General features: G+C 36.4%; 1 protein-coding gene across 4 annotated transcripts in view; it reads right to left on the reverse strand.

Moving 5' to 3' along the window:
- The window catches only part of MGMT (O-6-methylguanine-DNA methyltransferase), a 216,988-nt gene that overhangs the window by 165,852 nt on the left and 31,296 nt on the right, over positions 1-19,840 (reverse strand). For all 4 annotated transcript variants that reach the window (XM_032224859.1, XM_032224860.1, XM_032224857.1 and 1 more), the window contains one exon: positions 18,779-18,918. In XM_032224859.1, coding sequence (XP_032080750.1) covers positions 18,779-18,918 — 140 coding nt within the window. The remainder of the gene's footprint in view (positions 1-18,778; positions 18,919-19,840) is intronic.

Raw genomic sequence — 19,840 nt, forward strand, 5'->3', positions numbered from 1 at the left:
GAGGCCTGAAAGGCCTATGAAGCGGTATATAAGTCTACTGTTATTGCTATTATATTATTATTTATTTAGACTTTAGCTAAAGTATTCTGAAGTGACGGTTATTGCATTTTGCCATTTAGTTTTTCTTAGCTATATTGACAACTATCACTATTTAAATTAAATTTTATAAAAACTTCTAGAAAACATCTAGGTTCATACTTGTTCCTTCCTCTACGTAGAAGATGAAGTGTCATAATCTCAGCTTTCTTAGCAGTCAACAAAAGGGAAAACTCAAATGACCACAGGCATTTTTCTAAAGTACAATATGACTCATGCAAGCCCCCCCCCCAAAAAAAACCCCATACAATGCAAAGTGCACTTTATTTTGCTTGATAAAAAGTATTCCTAAAGGTAATTAGCTCATGCACAAAAATCTAATCTTATTCCAAACACTTGTCATAGAATTTAGTTTAAAAGGAAAAAAAAATTAAAAAAATGTGGTTGTGGTTCCATGTGCTTTAAAAACAAACCTGTCTGCAAAAATGGAACAGAGCTAATATTTTTTCATTTTAAAAAGGAGTTAATTAGTATCAAAGAAAGCATTACTTAAAAATTATCATTTTTTAAATGGCAAACTGTTCAACGTTAGGCACAAAACTATCAGTAGTGTTCTTAACTAAAGGAATGACAAATACGAGGAAACCTCTACAATTTGGCTTCCGTATCTCTGAATTGGTATTTCAGTGACAGATGTTTGTTGCGGCAAAAACCTCTGTCAGAACAAAATTAGGTGATCTATCATTTTAAGATATGGTCTTCATATACTGTTTACTCGAAGATATCACTTGCCTCAAGCCAATTTTGACCAAGAACATTTTGTGATATGGAAGTGATTTGTATATCATCATTTTTGTGATAAATGTAGCTCTTGAACACAAAATAACCTACCATTCCACAGTATTACAGTTAAAACTTCTACACCAGTAAATCTGTACTACTGCTTTTATTACTACAAGCATACCGAATCTAGGCTGCATTGTATTTTCCTTTTTTTATTTGTTCAGTAGCAATCTGTATTTGCCTGCCTTAAAATGGGAAGCTCTGTTGCCACCTCTGGATCTAGCTTTACAAAATGTGATCAACTTTTATATTTAAACACATTCCTCATAAGTATGCAATCTTTCCCATCAATGCAAATCAGCAGAGCAAAACTATGAACACGTGTAACATTGAAACAAAAGCATCCATGATAAGGTTTGCCCCACTGCGTTCGTCCCATACCGGAATTTCAGAGTAGGAAACGCGGCATATGAAATCCCACATGACAAATTAACTTCATTTACTTTGCAAATATTATTATTATATGAAGCTATTCTGTACAATTTGATTTAGAAATTAGGTAGTGCTTGGGCACGAGCATTTTCATCCCATTGGATATTGGCGGGGTAATCTTGAAGATGAGCTATCCAAAATTTTCAAGAGTACCTGTTGGCACAAACATTTCAGCAACATGTGGAACAATACCAGCTTTTCACTATTGTTTTAAATAAATGGGTTTTATTTATTTCTTAAGTTTAAGTTACAAGTTCTCCAAATGAAGAAAATAATTGCTAAGTATTTCCTCATCTTAATGTTCAGTTATTTCCTCCCTCTCTCTCTCTCTCTCTTTCTCTCTCTCTCTCTCTCCCTTTCTCTCTCTGCCTCTCTGTCTCTTTCTCCTCCCTCTCTCTCTCCAAACAATGAGAACAGGTACAAAAACCAGCCTTAGAACGGATAAGGAAGTTATAAAAGTGATAGCTTCTGCCTTGTAGGCAGAACAAGCATCAACAACATGGAACTATCAGTCAAGAAATATGCTACAGATTAACACTCGGTAGAGCAGCCATGAAAGTTTTAGAAAAGATATGTGATATGTCTGTACCTACAAATCAATATTATACCTAATACTATGGAAGTGAAACTTGAGCTTTAAATAAGCAAGAAATGGAGATTATTGATGCTTTTCAACATTGGTGTTGGAGAAGATTTCTGAATAGCCCCAAACCCCACAAATAAATGGATTTTTGAACAAATCAACCACTCTCATTCGAGGTACACATGACCAGGGCAAAATTATCTTACTTCAAACACATTATGTGAAGACTAGCTCTCTATAGAAGACTGTAATGCTGGGAAAAGTGGAAAGAAAGAGCAAAGTGGATGAATTCACTTAAAGTTGTAATGGGTTTACCATTGGAAGATTCTGAATTCTGAAAGTCCAGATTAAAGAATAGATCATCATGGAAAAATCATTAAGAAGTGATGACAACTTGATGACACATCAGTCAATCTTTAGAAAATTGAATCCAAACCCTCAAAATGTAATATCTGGGATCAGTGCATCAAATCTTTGCTTTACAAATGTCTATTCAAAGTTCCGACTCACTGATTAATTTATAATATTTTCAGCACACATATCAATAAATACATATACTCACAAACACAAAGCAGATACTTTCAAATGCAGTCCAGAATCTCAGAACAAAATTTACCTGAAATTAATCAATAATCAATAGAGCAAGTAATGAATATCTACTGATAGCAGCCATCAAATTCCTAACCTCTCATTTGAAGTGTCCATAGATGGGGAAGAGAGGGCATAAATAATGCAATTTAGAGATTTGCACCAGATATCATGCTATTACATGATTTATCCTGCTTTGCTCCATTCTACTTTCATGTCATAATACTATTTTCATGAAGTAATATTGCATCATGACTTATACATAACTTCCTGTTAAAAGGAATTTTCTGAGGATTCAGACAAAATGTGCAAATCAGATGTTAAAATACAGATTCATAGTCATTGCACTGAAAATCTGTGGAAATGTAAAATGTGAATTTAACAATAAAGGTAAAGGTTCCCCTCGCACATGTGCTAGTTGTTCCCGACTCTCGGGGGCAGTGCTCATCTCCCTTTCAAAGCCGAAGAGCCAGCATTGTCAGAAGACATCTCCGTGGTCATATGCCTGGCATGACTCAACACCAAAGGCACACGGAATGCTGTTACCATCCCACCAAAAGTGGTTCCTATTTTTCTACTTGCATTTTTACATGCTTTCGAATTGTTAGGTTGGCAGAAGCTGGGACAAGTAATGGGAGCTCACTTCGTTATGCAGCGCTAGGGATTTGAACCGCTGAACTGCCGACCTTTCTGACTGACAAGCAACAGACTGCAATTTAGAGCAGTCTTGGTTTCATTTGAACAGATACTAGATGGTGCAATGTATTACTGATTTGTCTTTTGACCATTATGGATTTTATAGCAAGTTACAATATCTTTGAAACCATTGCTAAAGTATTTTGCTAGGGTCCATTTTCCATGATAAACTGCTGCGAAAATATTCCATCTGTTTTCAAATTTTGTTAAAGGGAACATATTATACAGTTCATTACAAATATTACTAACTCTTAGACAATGACTCTAATGTGTATAATGTGGCTAATGAAGTAGAAATCTTAAACTAATCATTTACATGCATTTCATGTAGTATTTCTAAGGGAAGAAGTTTATAATCATAAACAAGTGCAATCACTTATGTTAAGCAACCCATGGACCAAGTCAATGTAGCACATCAGCCATTATGCAAAATTATGACATTAAGGGAAAATAATCACAACTATTGCAGACTTTGCAATTTGTATTGTTTACTTATTACAACACAGAAATAGTAACTTTGAAAAAGCAAAGCTTGACAATAAAAAAAAACCAGCCTTCGCTGCTTTCAATTAAATTTGATGCTAGGCAAAGTTGTTACTTTTTCAGATACTAATATGAAACTGTATTCATGGCATTATGTTAAACAACAATAATCTTAATAATGATGTTCAATTGACTGTCACAGAATTTTTAACTATATATATATATATATATATATATATATATATATATATATATATATATATATATATATATAATTTATACTGAACTTTAAACTGTAACCCAGAAAAGACCGAGTGGCTGCTGTGTTTCCCTCCCAAGAATTGGCCAAGTACTCCATCTCTCAGGCTGGGGGGTCAAATTATACGCCCCTCAGACAGGGTTCGCAACTTGGGAGTCCTCCTGGACCCACAGCTGACCTTCGAACATCATTTGTCAGCTGTGACCAGGGGGGCATTTGCCCAGGTTCGCCTGGTACACTAGTTGCGTCCCTACCTGAACCGGGAGGCCCTCACAACAGTCACTTGTGCCCTTGTGACCTCTAGGCTGGAATATTGCAATGTGCTCTACATGGGGCTGCCCTTGAAGAGCATTCGGCGACTCCAGCTAGTCCAGAACGCGGCCGCGCGAGCGATAGTGGGTGCACCTCGGTTCACCCACGTAACACCTATCCTCCGCGAGCTGCGCTGGCTACCTGTTGATCTCCGGGTGCGCTTCAAGGTGCTACTTATCACCCATAAAGCCCTTCATGGTAGTGGGCCTGGGTACTTGAGAGACCGCCTATTGCCAATTACCTCCACCAGACCGATTCGATCACATCGATTAGGCCTCCTCCGAATCCCATCTTCTAAACTGGCAACTACCCGGAGGAGGGCCTTCTCGGTGGCTGCTCCGTCCCTTTGGAACGAACTCCCCGTGGAGATTCGGACCCTCTCCACCCTCCAATCCTTCCGCGCTGCTGTAAAGATCTGGCTGTCCCGGCTGGCCTGGGGCTAAGATTATAGCCCCACTCGAATTGTGTGATTGTTGCGTTTTTCTCTTTTAATATGCTGTATTGTTTATTGTTTGTTGTTTCCCCCTCCCTTTTGAATTGTGAGCCGCCCTGAGTCCCCTTAGGGAAAAGGGCGGCATACAAATAAAGGCAAAAGTAAAGTAAAAAAAAAGTAATTAGTACAAAATCAAGTATAAGAAGTATTTGTTTTTCCAAGGGAACAAATACATTAAGAATTACCTTTACCAATTTTAACAAAGATGAATTGATTATGAGATGAATTGCATTAACCTAGACCAGTGGTTCCCAAACTTGGCAACTTTAAGACTTGTGGACTTCAACTCCCAGAGTTCTCCAGCCAGAAGAGCTAGCTGGAGAATTCTGGGAGTTGAAGTCCACAAGTCTTAAAGTTGCCAAGTTTGGGAACCACTGACCTAGACAAATACAAAAAAAAAATTGACCTTATCTTGCATTTTACAATGTTAAATAATAGCTGTATTATGGCACCTGGAGTGAAATATTCCTAAAACAAATTTTAGAACACCTGCCTTATTTGACAAATATTTAGTTTATTAAACTTCCCTAGTTTCCATTTAGCATATTTGAATTTTCCTTCCCAATTATTGGCCTTAAAGTGGTCTCTGCATTCCCCAATATAACCCTTGATGCATATGGGGTGTGTGTGTGTGTGTGTATTTTATAATACAAAGAATTTTAAAACTGCATTGTGAAACATTATATTGTGAGGTTCACTGGTATTGGTCAAGTCTATCCTATGATCTTCTATCAGGATGATTAATGAAGGCACCTTTTTCACAGAATGTCACACTCTGCCTTTTTAACAACTGACCTTTCATGGAATACTACTGAACTCATAATTCCACTTTTGTTCAGTTTCTTATTAGTAGAGTTAAAATTAATACTTATGGGAATGATGGCTAAGGCAATGCACAGTAAATCTTAGAGCACATCAGACCCCGATGCAGGCTATCCAAGAAATAGGGCCTGCATCTGTCCCGTTTAATCGAATAAGCATTATACCAAAACGCAGTGTCCTTTCGAAAGACAAATTAGGCCTATATTCCTTACTTTTTAATGTTTAGAACTGGACTCCTGCAATAATTTTCAAAATTTAGATGTGCTAATGAAACGGTTAATTCCCATGTGTGCAAAAGCATTTTAATCTTTATTAATTGTTGGAAGACTTTTATTACAAGTAGATATTTCAAAAACAACCTCTAACTCATATTAATCTTAAAGGAGACATTTTAACAACGCTGGTTAGATAATCCAGCAAAATTAAGAACTTTCGCATTTTGGTAAATGCTGCGGGTTTAACCCCCTGTCTTCATGCACTTCCACCCTATGCCTGGAAATTTAAATCATTCTTCCTCAAGGGTGATAGCAAAAGATTATTACTAGTGAATAAAGATACCTATAAGAAATATATGAATTTCTTCAGAAAATACCCAGAAATGCTACTGAATCTCTCCAATGACTGGTTTGCAACATGAATCTGGGATGTTGAGTTATTTATGAACTGAACATATTGATGATTTTTTGTCTTTCCTATCAATAATTGTTAAGTTTTGGGGCAAATGTGGCACAAATGTGGCAAATGTTTGGATGAATTCTAAACCACTTAAGCATCTTCATTTTCTATTATTTCATCTATTTTGATCCCACCAATTTGTCTATTGTGGTCCCACCAATTCTTGCTCGTATGCAAATTATATTTCTTGCAGATCTTTCAACGCACCATTGCTACTATTTTTTCGTGCTATTGTTTATTATCAGTCTGTGTGATCTTTTACCAGCAGCTGAGTGGGTGGTCCACTGTTTCTTCACCTTCTTTACAGAATAGAATTGTCATTGGTTGGTGTGTTGTCCATTCTGATGCAATTCTTAATTCTTATTATTTGTGATGAACAAAACACTCTGAACCAAGACAATATATTTTAAACACTTTTTACAATCCTCAAAATATATTGAGGAGTAAATAAATATCTGAACATTCTCACTCATTTCTAGATTTCCAAATTCTATTGCTTCATCATCTTTGCATGACTCCCCCTCCCCACCACCACCATTTTTTAGACTATACCTAAGAGGGAAATATTTTATAAACATTTAGAAGGTTGTTCATTTTAGAATATTCAGCTTCACAGTTTGTCATTGCCAGTTCTTGCTTACCATGAGAAAAGGCTATTTCAAGAAAGACAAGCAAACACATTTTTGAAAGTTATGCTGTTATATATCGAAGGACATCTTCCATTTCACACAGAAATAAATCTCAACACCCAAAGGATATATGCATAAATGAAGAACTATAAGAGTTGCGAGGAATTTTTCTTGCACACTGAGAATTCTAGGAGAAAATGATGGCATTTGACCATGACCAGTAGAAATTGCAGCTACAAACTCATCTAAGGATAGAGAAAGATGTCTTGGCAGACAAGACACTGATCCTGATGTAATCATGAATTGTTCATTTATGTATATAAATTATGTACGTATATAAATTAAAATCCCCTGCGAACATGGTTATCGCAGGTCAAAACAAAGCAGCAAAAGTTTTAAAATCAGAACTAATCTGAACATTGAAGATATGTCAATACAAATTTAACCCTACATTTAAATAACTCATATGACGACATTTTGGATATTACGACTCTAAATATGGAGTGGTTTGCTTCTGAATAAGTACTAGGCCTCTGCAAAGGTGCTTTGCTCTACATCCAGAGTGCTAAACAGATATTCTCTTTGACGATTTCCAATGGTTGTTTAACAGATTTTCCATGATATTCTGAGCCTCAGGAAGGTTACAGCATAGTTTCATTAATCCTACACGCAATTGCTTTTCTGCAGATCCAGAATACTTTAAAAAGTGTTTGGTGAAAATGACACAACTGCACGAATGCCAGGCATTCTGCAATCTATTCAAGAAAGAGAACGCAGCATTAAGTTGCTATAACTGAAACAACACGACGAAAAGATAAATTTTAATAAACGACAGGAAGCAAAAAAAATGGCAGCATCTTTGTTTCAATTGACTTCCAGTTTAGCAATGCCAAAAGTAGAAGCATTATTCATGCTGTCTTCTTCCTGACACATTTATGTCCTTCAGATTCCCTCCTTCTCTTCCCTCTTTCAAGGTTGTGATCCTTCAGAGCAACAAATTGCCTGGGAAGTAAACAACTCTTTAATCAGAACGGATTATTTGCAAAAGGGTCCTGAAAGTGAAAAGCCACAGGCCAAGGACCAAAGAAATACTTTGGGAGGGCCGTATGTAGTCCTGGAATCACTGCTTGCCTCTTCCTCAGAAGGACTTAAATAAATATTAGATTTAAAGTAAAGTACATCAGAGAACCTGTATAGTGTGCTTTTAAAATGCCATTTAAAAAATTTTTTTAGATGGAAGTAAATTATTAATCCACTAAGAAAGGTAGATGGAATTGATTTTACCTTAAGAAAATAAGGTAGTTCTTGACTTACAACAATTTAGTGACCATTCTAAATTATGACACCGAAATTCAACCATTTTTCACACTTAAGATTGTTGTAGCATCTCCAATCACATGATCAAAATTCAGACGCTTGGCAACTGAGTCATATTTATGATGGCTGAGGTGTCCCCTTTGCAACATCAATGGGAAACCAGATTTGCTTAACCACCATGCTACTAACTTAACTGAGCCGAGGTGGCGCAGTGGTTAGGGTGCAGTACTGCAGGCCACTTCAGCTGACTGCTATCTGCAGTTCGGCGGTTCTAATCTCACCGGCTCAAGGTTGACTCAGCCTTCCATCCTTCCAAGGTGGGTGAAATGAGGACCCAGACTGTGGGGGCGATATGCTGACTCTGTAAACCGCTTAGAGAGGGCTGAAAGCCCTATGAAGTGGTATATAAGTCTAACTGCTATTGCTATTAACAACTAGAGTGATTCCCTTTACAATTGGGGCAAGAAAGGTCATTAAATGGAGCATACCTCACTTAACAAATGTTTCACTTAGCAACAGAAATCTGGGGCTGAGTTGTGATTGTTAGCCGACGACTACCTGTAATGAACTTTTGTTTTCTATTTCACCAAGTCCTTGAGATTATATGACTAGCTACACGTCTTTGTCTTTTAATTTTTAATTTTTTGTCAACTGATATTTTCATTAGAAATCTTTGCTTTTCTGTGAGATTACCCTTTACATATTACACTTTAATTATTGCTCCAGGTCAGTTGAAGTACACCTTGTTCAAATACAGTATTTCTATAATGTTGGAGGATTATGCTGTTATTGATAGCAATAGCAGTTAGATTTATATACCGCTTCATAGGTCAAGAGTCAGCATATTGCCCCCAACAACAATCCGGGTCCTCATTTTACCCACCTCGGAAGGATGGAAGGCTGAGTCAACCCTGAGCCGGTGAGTTTTGAACCGCCGAACTGCAGATAGCAGTCAGCTGAATTGGCCTGCAGTATTGCACCCTAACCACTGCGCCACTTTGGCTCTTGATAAATTATGAGAACCATCAAAGAAGAAAGAAGGAAATATTAAAGTAAATCCGGTTGCAAGGAGAATTTTAAACTTGCTAAATGGATTGAGGGAGAATTTTTTTTTTCAATCAACAATGTCTGTAAGATACCTTATGTGTGTATGAATGTTGTTGAATTAGAATAAATGAATGTACTGAAAAGTATAACTTGACTGGTAAAATGCAAATTTTCATAAGTTGAACTCATTTATCATGTGGTAAATTTGTGGAAAAATATAATTTACAGTAATCTGATGTGGATAGGATTGGTTCAGATACATTATTGTTTTCTTAAGGCTGGATAGTAGAAACGGTATTAGATACATCATTCGTATTCCGTTCCTAGATTTTCAAGTACAAAATTTGTGCTATAAATTCACACTTGGTGGTTTGATATTCATATAATTCCCAAATATTTCATTATGTCATGAACTATAAACTGTGCACTATTTTTAATTAGCTCCCTTTCTTTACTTGGCAGCCATCAAGCCACATTTTTCCCAATTGATTTTATTGCTAATAAACCACCAGAGCTGTCAATCATTTTTTTTCTATTGTCATTGATGCTCCTACTATTTTTACTAATTAAAAATCTATCTTTGCACATATTGTACTTTAATAAGGAGTCTGGATATAAAACTTGTAGCTGTAGGTCATTAAATGTAAATAGCGAGTGACAAAGTAGTGTTGGAGATGAATGATTTGCTAGATCACTACACCCTCGGGGAAAAAGAAGCCACCTTCTATTTTTCTTACACTAGGAAAGTAAGATTACCAAAACGAAAAAGAAAACTAACCCTGATAGCTAGATAAAAAAGAATTTTACACACATACATAGATACACATGTTATCCAGTTTGTAAAAAAAAAAAAAAAATGAACAAAGAAAAAAAAATCTTCTTGGCTTGACATTCACAAAAAATAATTGGGAGATTAAATTCAGAATTAACACTTTTTTTTTTTTTGCTCAAAAGGCCCTTCAAAACAAAGCTTCCCTCTGGGTTCCTCATTCTAACAATTGACTAAAGAAAACAAATTAAGGATGCTGCAAATGAAGAATGTAAGAGAGTGATAGAGAACTGAACAATAGAAAGCATGTCTGCCAAGGACAACTCAATAATCCTAGAAAGTTTTTAAAAGTTATGCTGTAGAAAAAAGCACTTCAGGAAACTCTTTCCAATTATCAAACATCATTGGAAAGAAAAGTCCTGCTTTTTGCTAAGTATTTGCCACTTTAAAATGCTCAAATCTGTTTCACGTTCATTTAAACTGGGAATATATTCAAATAAAATATGTATTTAAATATAAGCTGGAGAAGGGGATGAATGCATGCCAACTAGTTTTATATGTGAGTGTTAAAACCACTGTCCTGAACAAAACGCAGATCATCCAACAGTGTTCTGACCCCCCTTCTCCGTCCAGGAACGAAAGGCAAAACCCACGTAACTAAAGAAGTTTTTTTTAATCAGTCAAGACTCTCGTTAGCTGCAAGCCACATAAACAAAGAGATAAGCACACTGGCAGCAATGCACACAAACTCTGGCAGCAATCCAGCCTGCCAAGTTTGTTTCTGGTTACTCCTTAACGTGAACGTTGACTTCTGCAAAAGGGCGTGGCACAAGCAGTCTCTTTTATAATCAGGAGAGGATCTTAATAAGCATCAACTGAGCGTAATCATCTCCTATGATTGCGCAGTTGTTCTTGCCGCCGAGTAGTCCTTCGACGGCGTGCATCCCGAAACAACTCACAAGTGTTTTCCTGAACAATCCCTCTGATCCAAGGTTCCAGCGCCACCTGGTGGCCAACCAGTCTTTCCTTGCCCTGCTCAGAATCGGCACCCTGTCCAGGGTCCTCTATTTCCTCCAGGGCTGACTCATAAGACCCCTCGCTGTCGGAGTCTGGCGGCAGCTCCAACGGCACCTGCCGGGCCACAACACAACAGTATATCAGTAAGACAGCATCCAAAGATGAGATGCTGAGAGAATGTCTGAAGCATCAGCAGACATAGGAGGAAAATCAAGTAAAGGAAGTGCTATAACAAAAAAGATCCTACAAAGGATGCACCATCAACTAACATGAAAAATGCTATCAGTGGCTACCAGAAGACTGAGTTAGCTTAAGAACAGACACTGAGCACCACATTCACAGAAGAAGAGATTTACTATACTAAAGAGAACCTGAGGTGCCAACTGTGCAGAGATGACTCAGAGACAGTGTTAACACATAGTGGCAGGATATAAGATGCAATCAAGAACAAAATACACTGAAACAAACAAGAAGTAGCTGGCATTGTATACAGGAATATCTCCATGTATATGGGGCAGACCCTTCCAAGCACAGGTGGGAGGTTCCATAGAAAACCCTAAGAACAGTGTTAAGATCTTTTAGGATTTCCAGATACAGAAGGAGAGATGAGAACCAACCAACCAGACACGTTGCGGTGCCAAGTAATAGCAACAATAGCAGTAGCAGAAGGAGGATGAGAAGCTGGAGATATCCTAGAGCCTGAACGAGACACCATAGAGGATGTGAAGAGTAGAAGCCAAAGTGGACCCAGTAGTGGTAGGAGCACTTGGGGCTGTGACTCCTAAGCTGAAAAACTGGCTTTTTTGGGGTGGGGGGAATGCAGGAACACCAGAGCTCTCGGTGAAGACTCTGTTTCTTTGTCTTAATTGACAAATACTGACACCAATTAGCTACAGCAGGCTGATTCTTATGATACATAAATTGTTTGTGAGAAGACTTGAGGATTACTTTAAAGCAACTGCATTTTTTCAAAACAAGAGTGGCGATTATTTGGGGTGACCTATTCTAATGATACGAAATATATCTTACACAGATGAAAGCCGAATAAGATTCCATTTAAAACAATATAGGAGACCCCTAACTCCATTTCCAGAATCAAGAGGAACATCACTTTCTGATACTTAACTACCCAGTAATCCCACATGAAATGTAAGGTGAGTAGCACCAACTACGTTACCCCCTCCCCAAAAGTTCACCTGCATTCTTAACCTAAGTGTTAAGAAGAACGAAATTCATCTTTACGTGAATATAAAGACAAAGTTACAAGATAAGTTCTCTCGGTGTATAAGTGAATTCTCAAGATTTGATAATTTCTATTCAGTGCCGTGAACAAAGTAATGCAATACTCTGGATGTTGATAGTGATATATGTATGAGACGCTGAGCATAAATATTGCAATTACAATTTTTTTTTACTATAAGAAAACATTGCCAACGTAACAAAGAAAAAAGGCCTTGACCAAAATATCTGAGGATATTAAACTCTAGTAATCTACTGATGCAAATCATTACATCTATTTGCATTTGCTTACTGAACCCTAACGCAGAAATTAAACTACATAGAATGGGGGGGAGGGGGGGAAAGAGAGCTGGTTGTGCATGGTTAAAAGGAGACATCTTGGAGGATCCAAGCTCTTTCATTAATTTCCCTACTTCCCCTCATTAACAAGTAAAATGTTTTTACTGCTTGAAAAGTTTTAATAAATAGGAAAATGCAGGGCAGCCTACATAAGTTTTTAATGCAATATACAAAAGCTTTTAATATTTTTACATACATTAATGAAAAAGCTAAATTTTATAAGACCTATTCTGTGAGGGAAATAAATACTACATGAACAATTACAAATCCCTTATAAATGTTTAACTCTTCCATTTCGTATGATACATCAATTAGCAAGTCAATTAAATGCACATATAAGAACTGTATTTTTTTTTTTAAAAAAAATCTGGGCTCTTTCAGTTGTCCTTCTTAACTATTTTAATTTATTAAGGAAAATCAAAAAAATTGACTGGCAGAAATCCACATTCAAATTCACACTCAGTCATGAATTTTCTGGAGTTAGTAAGTTCATAGTAAGGAACATCATTATAAACCCAAGCCAGCAGTATAAATGCCAGTATTGAAATATTTGAAGTGCAAAAGAGTATATAATAAACTTTCAGGTGAATAAAAAGCCACCATCAACTTTTAGTGATCTTTAATTAGCTACCATGCACAATCCAGCTACTCTGTGAGTAATAGTAGGCAGTTTATCTGATAAAAGGCAAAAAAAAATCCCCAACCCTATAAACATCACCTGAACATTCACTAAAATTCAATAAAAGAGGTAAAAGAGGTGTTGGTCCTACCTGAGACGCCCAGGATTAATCTCACCTTTAGTGATTCAACATTGCTGGACCACTGCAGCACAGTATACATGAGGCTGCCCTTGAAGACTATTGAGAAGTTTCAGCTGGTACAAAATGGAGCAGGGTGGACAATTATGGCTGCTTGTCATTTGGCCCATGTGGCAACTCTGCTTCATTTTGGCTACAAGACTGTTTCCAGGTTCAACTCTGTTTTCTTGGGCTCAAGAAAAGGTTTAGGTTTATTAGATTTATATGCCGCCCTTCTCCCAAGGACTCAGGGCGGCGTACAACATTAAAAGAAACACATAATACAAAAGTTTTAAAAAAATTAAATAGAATATCCCAAACAAACCCAATTAGAATTGACAATATCATTTTTTTAAAAAAATTGAATTAAAATTAACAATGATCAATAATTTATTTTGTTTTGTTCAGGCCAGAAAAGCCAACTGGAAAAGCCAACTTTTTAGGGTGCGTCGGAAGGACCGGAGGTCAGGGATTATACGAAGGAACAATAGACATCGGCTTTGTTCATTAATTCGTTCAATTTTTATAGCAGCTCATGACAAAAATATGACTCTGGGCCACTAACAATATTTAATATAAAATTGCATAACAATTATGAATGATATATTTATTAACTGATAAAAACCAATCAAAGCCAAAAATTAACATAAGGAAATGGGCTCAACTCCATACCTCAGGTCCCGCCCATTACAGAGTGTCATCTGATGGGATAACCTTTTCTATTTTGTCCGTCTACTATAAACTTTCTGACCCTTATAAGGCCTTGATGCTTTTGCCATCCTTTTGCCTGGGATAGCAAGCAGGAAGTTTACCCCCATCCTTGCAGGTGAAAACATCATTGGTGATATCTTTACAGATGATAGTAACATTAAATCAAGACAAAGCGATGATGAATTTAGAAAAATTCAGAAAAAACTAAATTTATTTTAAGTTCTGCTAGAGATCATGAATGGAAGAAGTACTATATGAATATCAAAGATAATATTCTTCATAGATCATTACAGAACCTGGCCATAAAACCCTGACACATTGTCATTAGCCACGTAAAGCCTCCGCATTGGCAAAACTAGTGAATTTTACTATGCCACAGCAAAGGTTCCTCCAAGTTCTTTCTAGTGAATGGGAAGAAAAATCATCTACTGGCCTGATTGCTTTTTATCAAACATAGAAAAGCATTGGAACTAAGGAACTTTATGGTACTGCAATATCCTAAAAAAACTATTTGGTATACACGGATAGCAGAATAGAAAGATTTAATAACTTATTTACACCTTATGAGAATTTGACTGTAAAGATTTTACAGCACTTAATTCTACTTTTCTTTCTTATTTTCTTTTCCAAAAGATTCTATATTCCTCAAGAGTTACGACAGATTATTCTAGATTTAAATAAAACATATATAATTTATTTAATAAATAACATTGTATTTTCATCTGTAGATATTTAAAAAATGCAAGCAATTTTGTAATGGCTGCTTTAGTATTATCTGGACATTTCTTTTTTTATTTTTGGAATTAAAATGAGTTAAAAAATAAAGTCCTATCATTAAATTTGGTATTTTTCCCCTCCATCATTATAATCTAGCAAATGTGTAAGTATAAACAATTCCATAGTTATAATCTGAAAAGCCATCAGGAGAAAAACTAGCCCAGTTTATTTTTAATAAAGGAGGATCATAGTATATAATAACTCTTCCTGCCATATCCATTGAATCTGCAGAAATAGAGATTGATGTCTAGATATTTCTGGCAGGGAAGCAATATTTCTCTACAACACATGCTTTAGATATACAATTCCATTTTGAGATATGTAAGAAGGGCAGTGTCAACCACTATCTACCACTCAAAAGCTGCATTTGGACCTAATCCAGTTAGTAAAAGAAAATCAGTCAAAAATTGTGTAGCACTGCTGTATATTTTTCACATTTCCTACTAATTAGCCTATTTGAGCTATGCTTTTTTTATTTCATGTATACAGTATAAATTAGACAAAAATAAGGTAGACCAAATGTCAAGGATTAATACTGTCTGCATAATCCATACAATCTGGGAAAATGATGTATTGCAACAACTATGTTTGTGCTACAGAAACATCAATATAGATGCAGATATATCTCTCCAGTAAGATATAAAAAGGAAATCCAGGGATCTAGTAATTAAAAAGGCTTTTAGTTTTTCACCTTACAATTACAGCAAACATGAGTGGTGGCAACCCACCTTATGAAATGCCAATGTGGGGTTAATCCACATCAGCTGTCTGCATCGTTTTTAAGGCATCTGTGCAAGAGGAACAACCAGCAATGTGGTCATATTTGGTGAATAAACGATAGTGTTTTTCCAAAAATATTTTCCAACAGCATTCAATGGGATGAATTGACAAAATCATCACTGATAGAAATCACTCTGTCAAAGTTTTACAAAGTCCTATTTATCACAATATAAAGATGAGCAAAACAACCCCACCCCCCCAAACGACAAGATGTTTATGTACAAATATTTTATGGAATCATTTTGGAGTAGTAATGCTCATCATTTGGCATTATGTAATTTGGTGTGCTATTATCCTGCCAATGTTTCTGGGTGACATATATAATAAGTTAAATTTTATCTAATCCTATTATAGCTAGCTAAGTATGACGGCAAGATGATTACTAAGCTATTTGGCAGAAAGGCCTAGAGATGGGGGAAAGGATAATGCTGGGCGAAGTATGAATCCAGATTTGTAAAGTCAACTTCACTCTTGTCTATTGTTTGTGATTTCATCCCGTCTCATTTTTTTATTCATTGTGCAAAGATTCAATGCCTCTAGGTCACATTCAGTTAAGTCTTTATTTCTTTCATTTCTTCTTGCTTCTGTAATATGTATATTTGCATCAAGCTGAAGTTCATAAATGAGCTTAGTTTTGGAAGGTTTTTAAGATTTCAATAGATTGTCTGTGTTAGTCTCCACATTATTAATTGTGAATTGCAGAAAGAAAATCCATTCTGTTTAGTGAATGAAAAATTCACAAAAGTTCTCCAGCGACCTCAATGAGACAACTCATGCTAACTGTTTCCCTCCTCTTTCATTCTGTGCATAAAGACATCTGCAGAGCAAAATCAATGTTTGCTCCACTTGTGGGAGGTTTAGCTGATGTTCATTCACGAGTGCTGAAGATTCCCTTGTGCCACAAACAAGGAGACTTGGAGTGAGAGCTTTCTAAATGCTTCACCTACTCTAAACAGCTAGAGAGGGTAAGATGACTTTCTGGAAGATGGCACAGGATAAGAAGATTTAAAAGTAATAACATGGATTCCATCAGGAGCAGGCATCGCAAGACTTATAATCCCTTGGTCATTAAAACACATCACATACACAGTAGATCCTGCTCTGCTGCTGAATCGCTGAAATGAAAAGTGATTTATAAGGACAAAGGAGCACACCAGCTTTAATGCCACCAAGATGTTATTGTTTTGAATATGGATATTTAAAAAAATATGATGTGGAATAACACTTTTAACACTTTCCATAGTTTTAAGATTAATTTCAGTACTGTACAATGTAAACTCTGTAAAAGCCTAAAATACAGCTCCCAAATAAAACTGAATCTTTAAAAGAAACGGCGAAATACCCTCAAACTTGTCCATTCGTAACATTTATATTGTATCAAAAGCTATTAAAAGAAGAATATAAAATTAAATTGACTTTATAGAAAATGTATATTTATTTTTATGTTATACATAAACTAGGAAAAATTTTTAAGTCTTAAACATTGTATTAATGTTGAGAATAAAGAGATTTCGGCTGTTTTTAGAATCAATTTTCATTTTATCATGATACCTTGTGAGACAACATCAGCACACTTATCCCTGATCATATTAAAAATGCTTCCGTCAGTGATCAGATGGTTTCTCATTTGAGAAAAATAAAAATGAAGTAAAAATTGTACTACCCTATTTTTCGGAATATAAGACGCACTGGAGTATAAGACGCACCAAGGTTTTGAAGAGGCGCTTTTTTTAAAAAAAAGTAGGTAGGTAGAGGGATAGAGAGGGAGAAAAAGAAAGAGAAATACAGTAGGTGGGTAGGTAGAGAGAGAGAGTAGTTAGGTAGATAAAGGGAGAGAGAGAGAAATAGAGAGATAGAGAAATACAGTAGGTAGGTAGAAAGAGAGAGTGTAGATAGGTAGGTGGAGGGATAGAGAGATAGAAATAGAAAGATATAGAGAGAAATACAGTAGATAGGTAGGTAGGGAGAGAGAGAGTAGGTAGGTTGGTAGGTAGACGGATAGAGAGAGAAATAGAGAGAGAAAAAGAAATACAGTAGATAGGTAGGGAGAGAGAGAGAGTAGTTAGGTAGGTAGATAAAGGTATAGAAGAGAGAGAGAGAAATAAAGTAGGTAGGTAGGGAGAGAGAGAGTGTGTAGTTAGGTAGGTAGGTAAGTAGATAAAGGTATAGAAGAGAGAGAGAGAAATAAAGTAGGTAGGTAGGGAGAGAGTAGTTAGGTAGATAAAGGGGCAGAGAGAGAAAAATAAAGAGAGAAATACAATAGGTAGGTAGGGAGAGAGGGACAGAGTGTAGGTAGGTAGGTAGGTAGGTAGGTAGGTAGGTAGGTAGGTAGGTAGGTGGATAGAGAGAGAGAAAAAGAGATAAAAAGAAATACAGTAGATAGGTAGGTGTTTCTGCTGGCACAGCACTTGATCAATGTAATTCTCATTAATCAGTTAGAGCTTCCAAAAGGAAAAAAAAGTTTTTGCATTCTGCAAACCTCCCCAAAATGGCCCGTTTTTCATGAAAATGGGCCCATTTTTTTTTCAAAAAAGGCATGAATAGCCTTGGGGGGGCTTGCAGAGTGCTCCTGTGTCCCCCCCAAAAAATAAGCAAACCCTGCCCACTTTTCACAAAAACGTGCCCATTTTTATTAAAAAAAAATATGCATGCATAGTCCTATGAGGCTTATAGAGTGCTGCTGGAAAAATGCTGGGGGCATTTTTTGCCCCATTTTTTGCTCATTTCTGCCCTCCCCAGCCCTCAGGAACTCTCTGAAAGCCTCCATAAGGGTATACATGGCCATTTTGGTGAAGGGGGCAAGGCTTCGGGAGGCAAAAAAATGCTGTATTCGGTGTATAAGACGCACCCAGATTTTCAGCCTCTTTTTTGAGAAAAAAAGGTGCATCTTATACTCGGAAAAATTCGGTAGTTAGTAGCTAATGTTTTTCTAAAAAAAATTTAATCTCTTATTTTCAGGCCATCCAACTTACAACATGTAGATTTTTTTTAAAAAAAGGAAATATAAAAATGTTACCTAAATTGCAATGTTCTTGCAAGAAATTAAACCAACATTTCTCATTGAATTGTAGCAAATATCTTTTTTTACCATGCATATTTATATGTAAAAAATGATGAATTAAATTCAGACTTACCCATTTTGTGGTTCAGCTTTTCCCTTAAGGCGTATCTCATGTATTCCTGTTTCACATCCAAATATCTCAATTTTTCCCAGAGGACTAAGCAGAACCACACGTCTCCTTTCACACCGAACCATCTCATCTCTGAGAGGGACCTGGTACAATAATAATAATAATAATAATAATAATAATAATAATAATAATAATAATAATGTTGATCACATACTCAGCTGCTGTAAAAAAATCGCGCAGACTGATTATAAATTGCGGCACAATTCAGTAGCGCAAATGATCCATTGGAATTTGTGCAAAAATTATAATATTAAAACAGCAACAAACTGGGGGGAACATCAACCTGAAAAAGTCACCGAAAATCAGATGGTCAAGATCTTGTGGGATTTCCGTATACAAACCGACAAAATACTGGCGCATAATACACCAGACATCACACTGGTTGAGAAAAATAAGGTCACAATCATAGACATCGCAATACCAGGTGATAGCAGGGTCGACGAGAAGGAACGTGAAAAAATTGCAAAATACCAGGACTTAAAAATCGAAATTCAACGACTATGGCACAAACCAGCAGTGGTAATTCCAGTGGTAATTGGCACACTGGGTGCTATTCCAAAAGCACTGGAATTACATTTAAAACAGTTAAAAATTGACAAAATCACCATCAGTCAAATGCAAAAAGCCGCACTGCTTGGATCTGCACGCATATTACGAAAATACGTTACGACGTCCTAGGCCCCTGGGTGGGGCCCGACTAGTAACCAATGCCAAATCCGGCGAAACAACTGGCCGCTGTGATACAATTTTATAATAATAATAATAATAATAATAATAATAACAACAACAACAACAACAACAACAACAACAACAACAACATACTCAGCTGCTATAAAAAAATCACGCAGACTGATTATAAATTGCGGCACAATTCAGTAGCACAAATGATCCATTGGAATTTGTGCAAAAATTATAATATTAAAACAGCAACAAACTGGGGGGAACATCAACCTGAAAAAGTCACCGAAAATCAGATGGTCAAGATCTTGTGGGATTTCCGTATAC

Source organism: Thamnophis elegans, chromosome 10, assembly GCF_009769535.1.
Source record: "Thamnophis elegans isolate rThaEle1 chromosome 10, rThaEle1.pri, whole genome shotgun sequence".
NCBI lineage: Eukaryota > Metazoa > Chordata > Lepidosauria > Squamata > Colubridae > Thamnophis > Thamnophis elegans.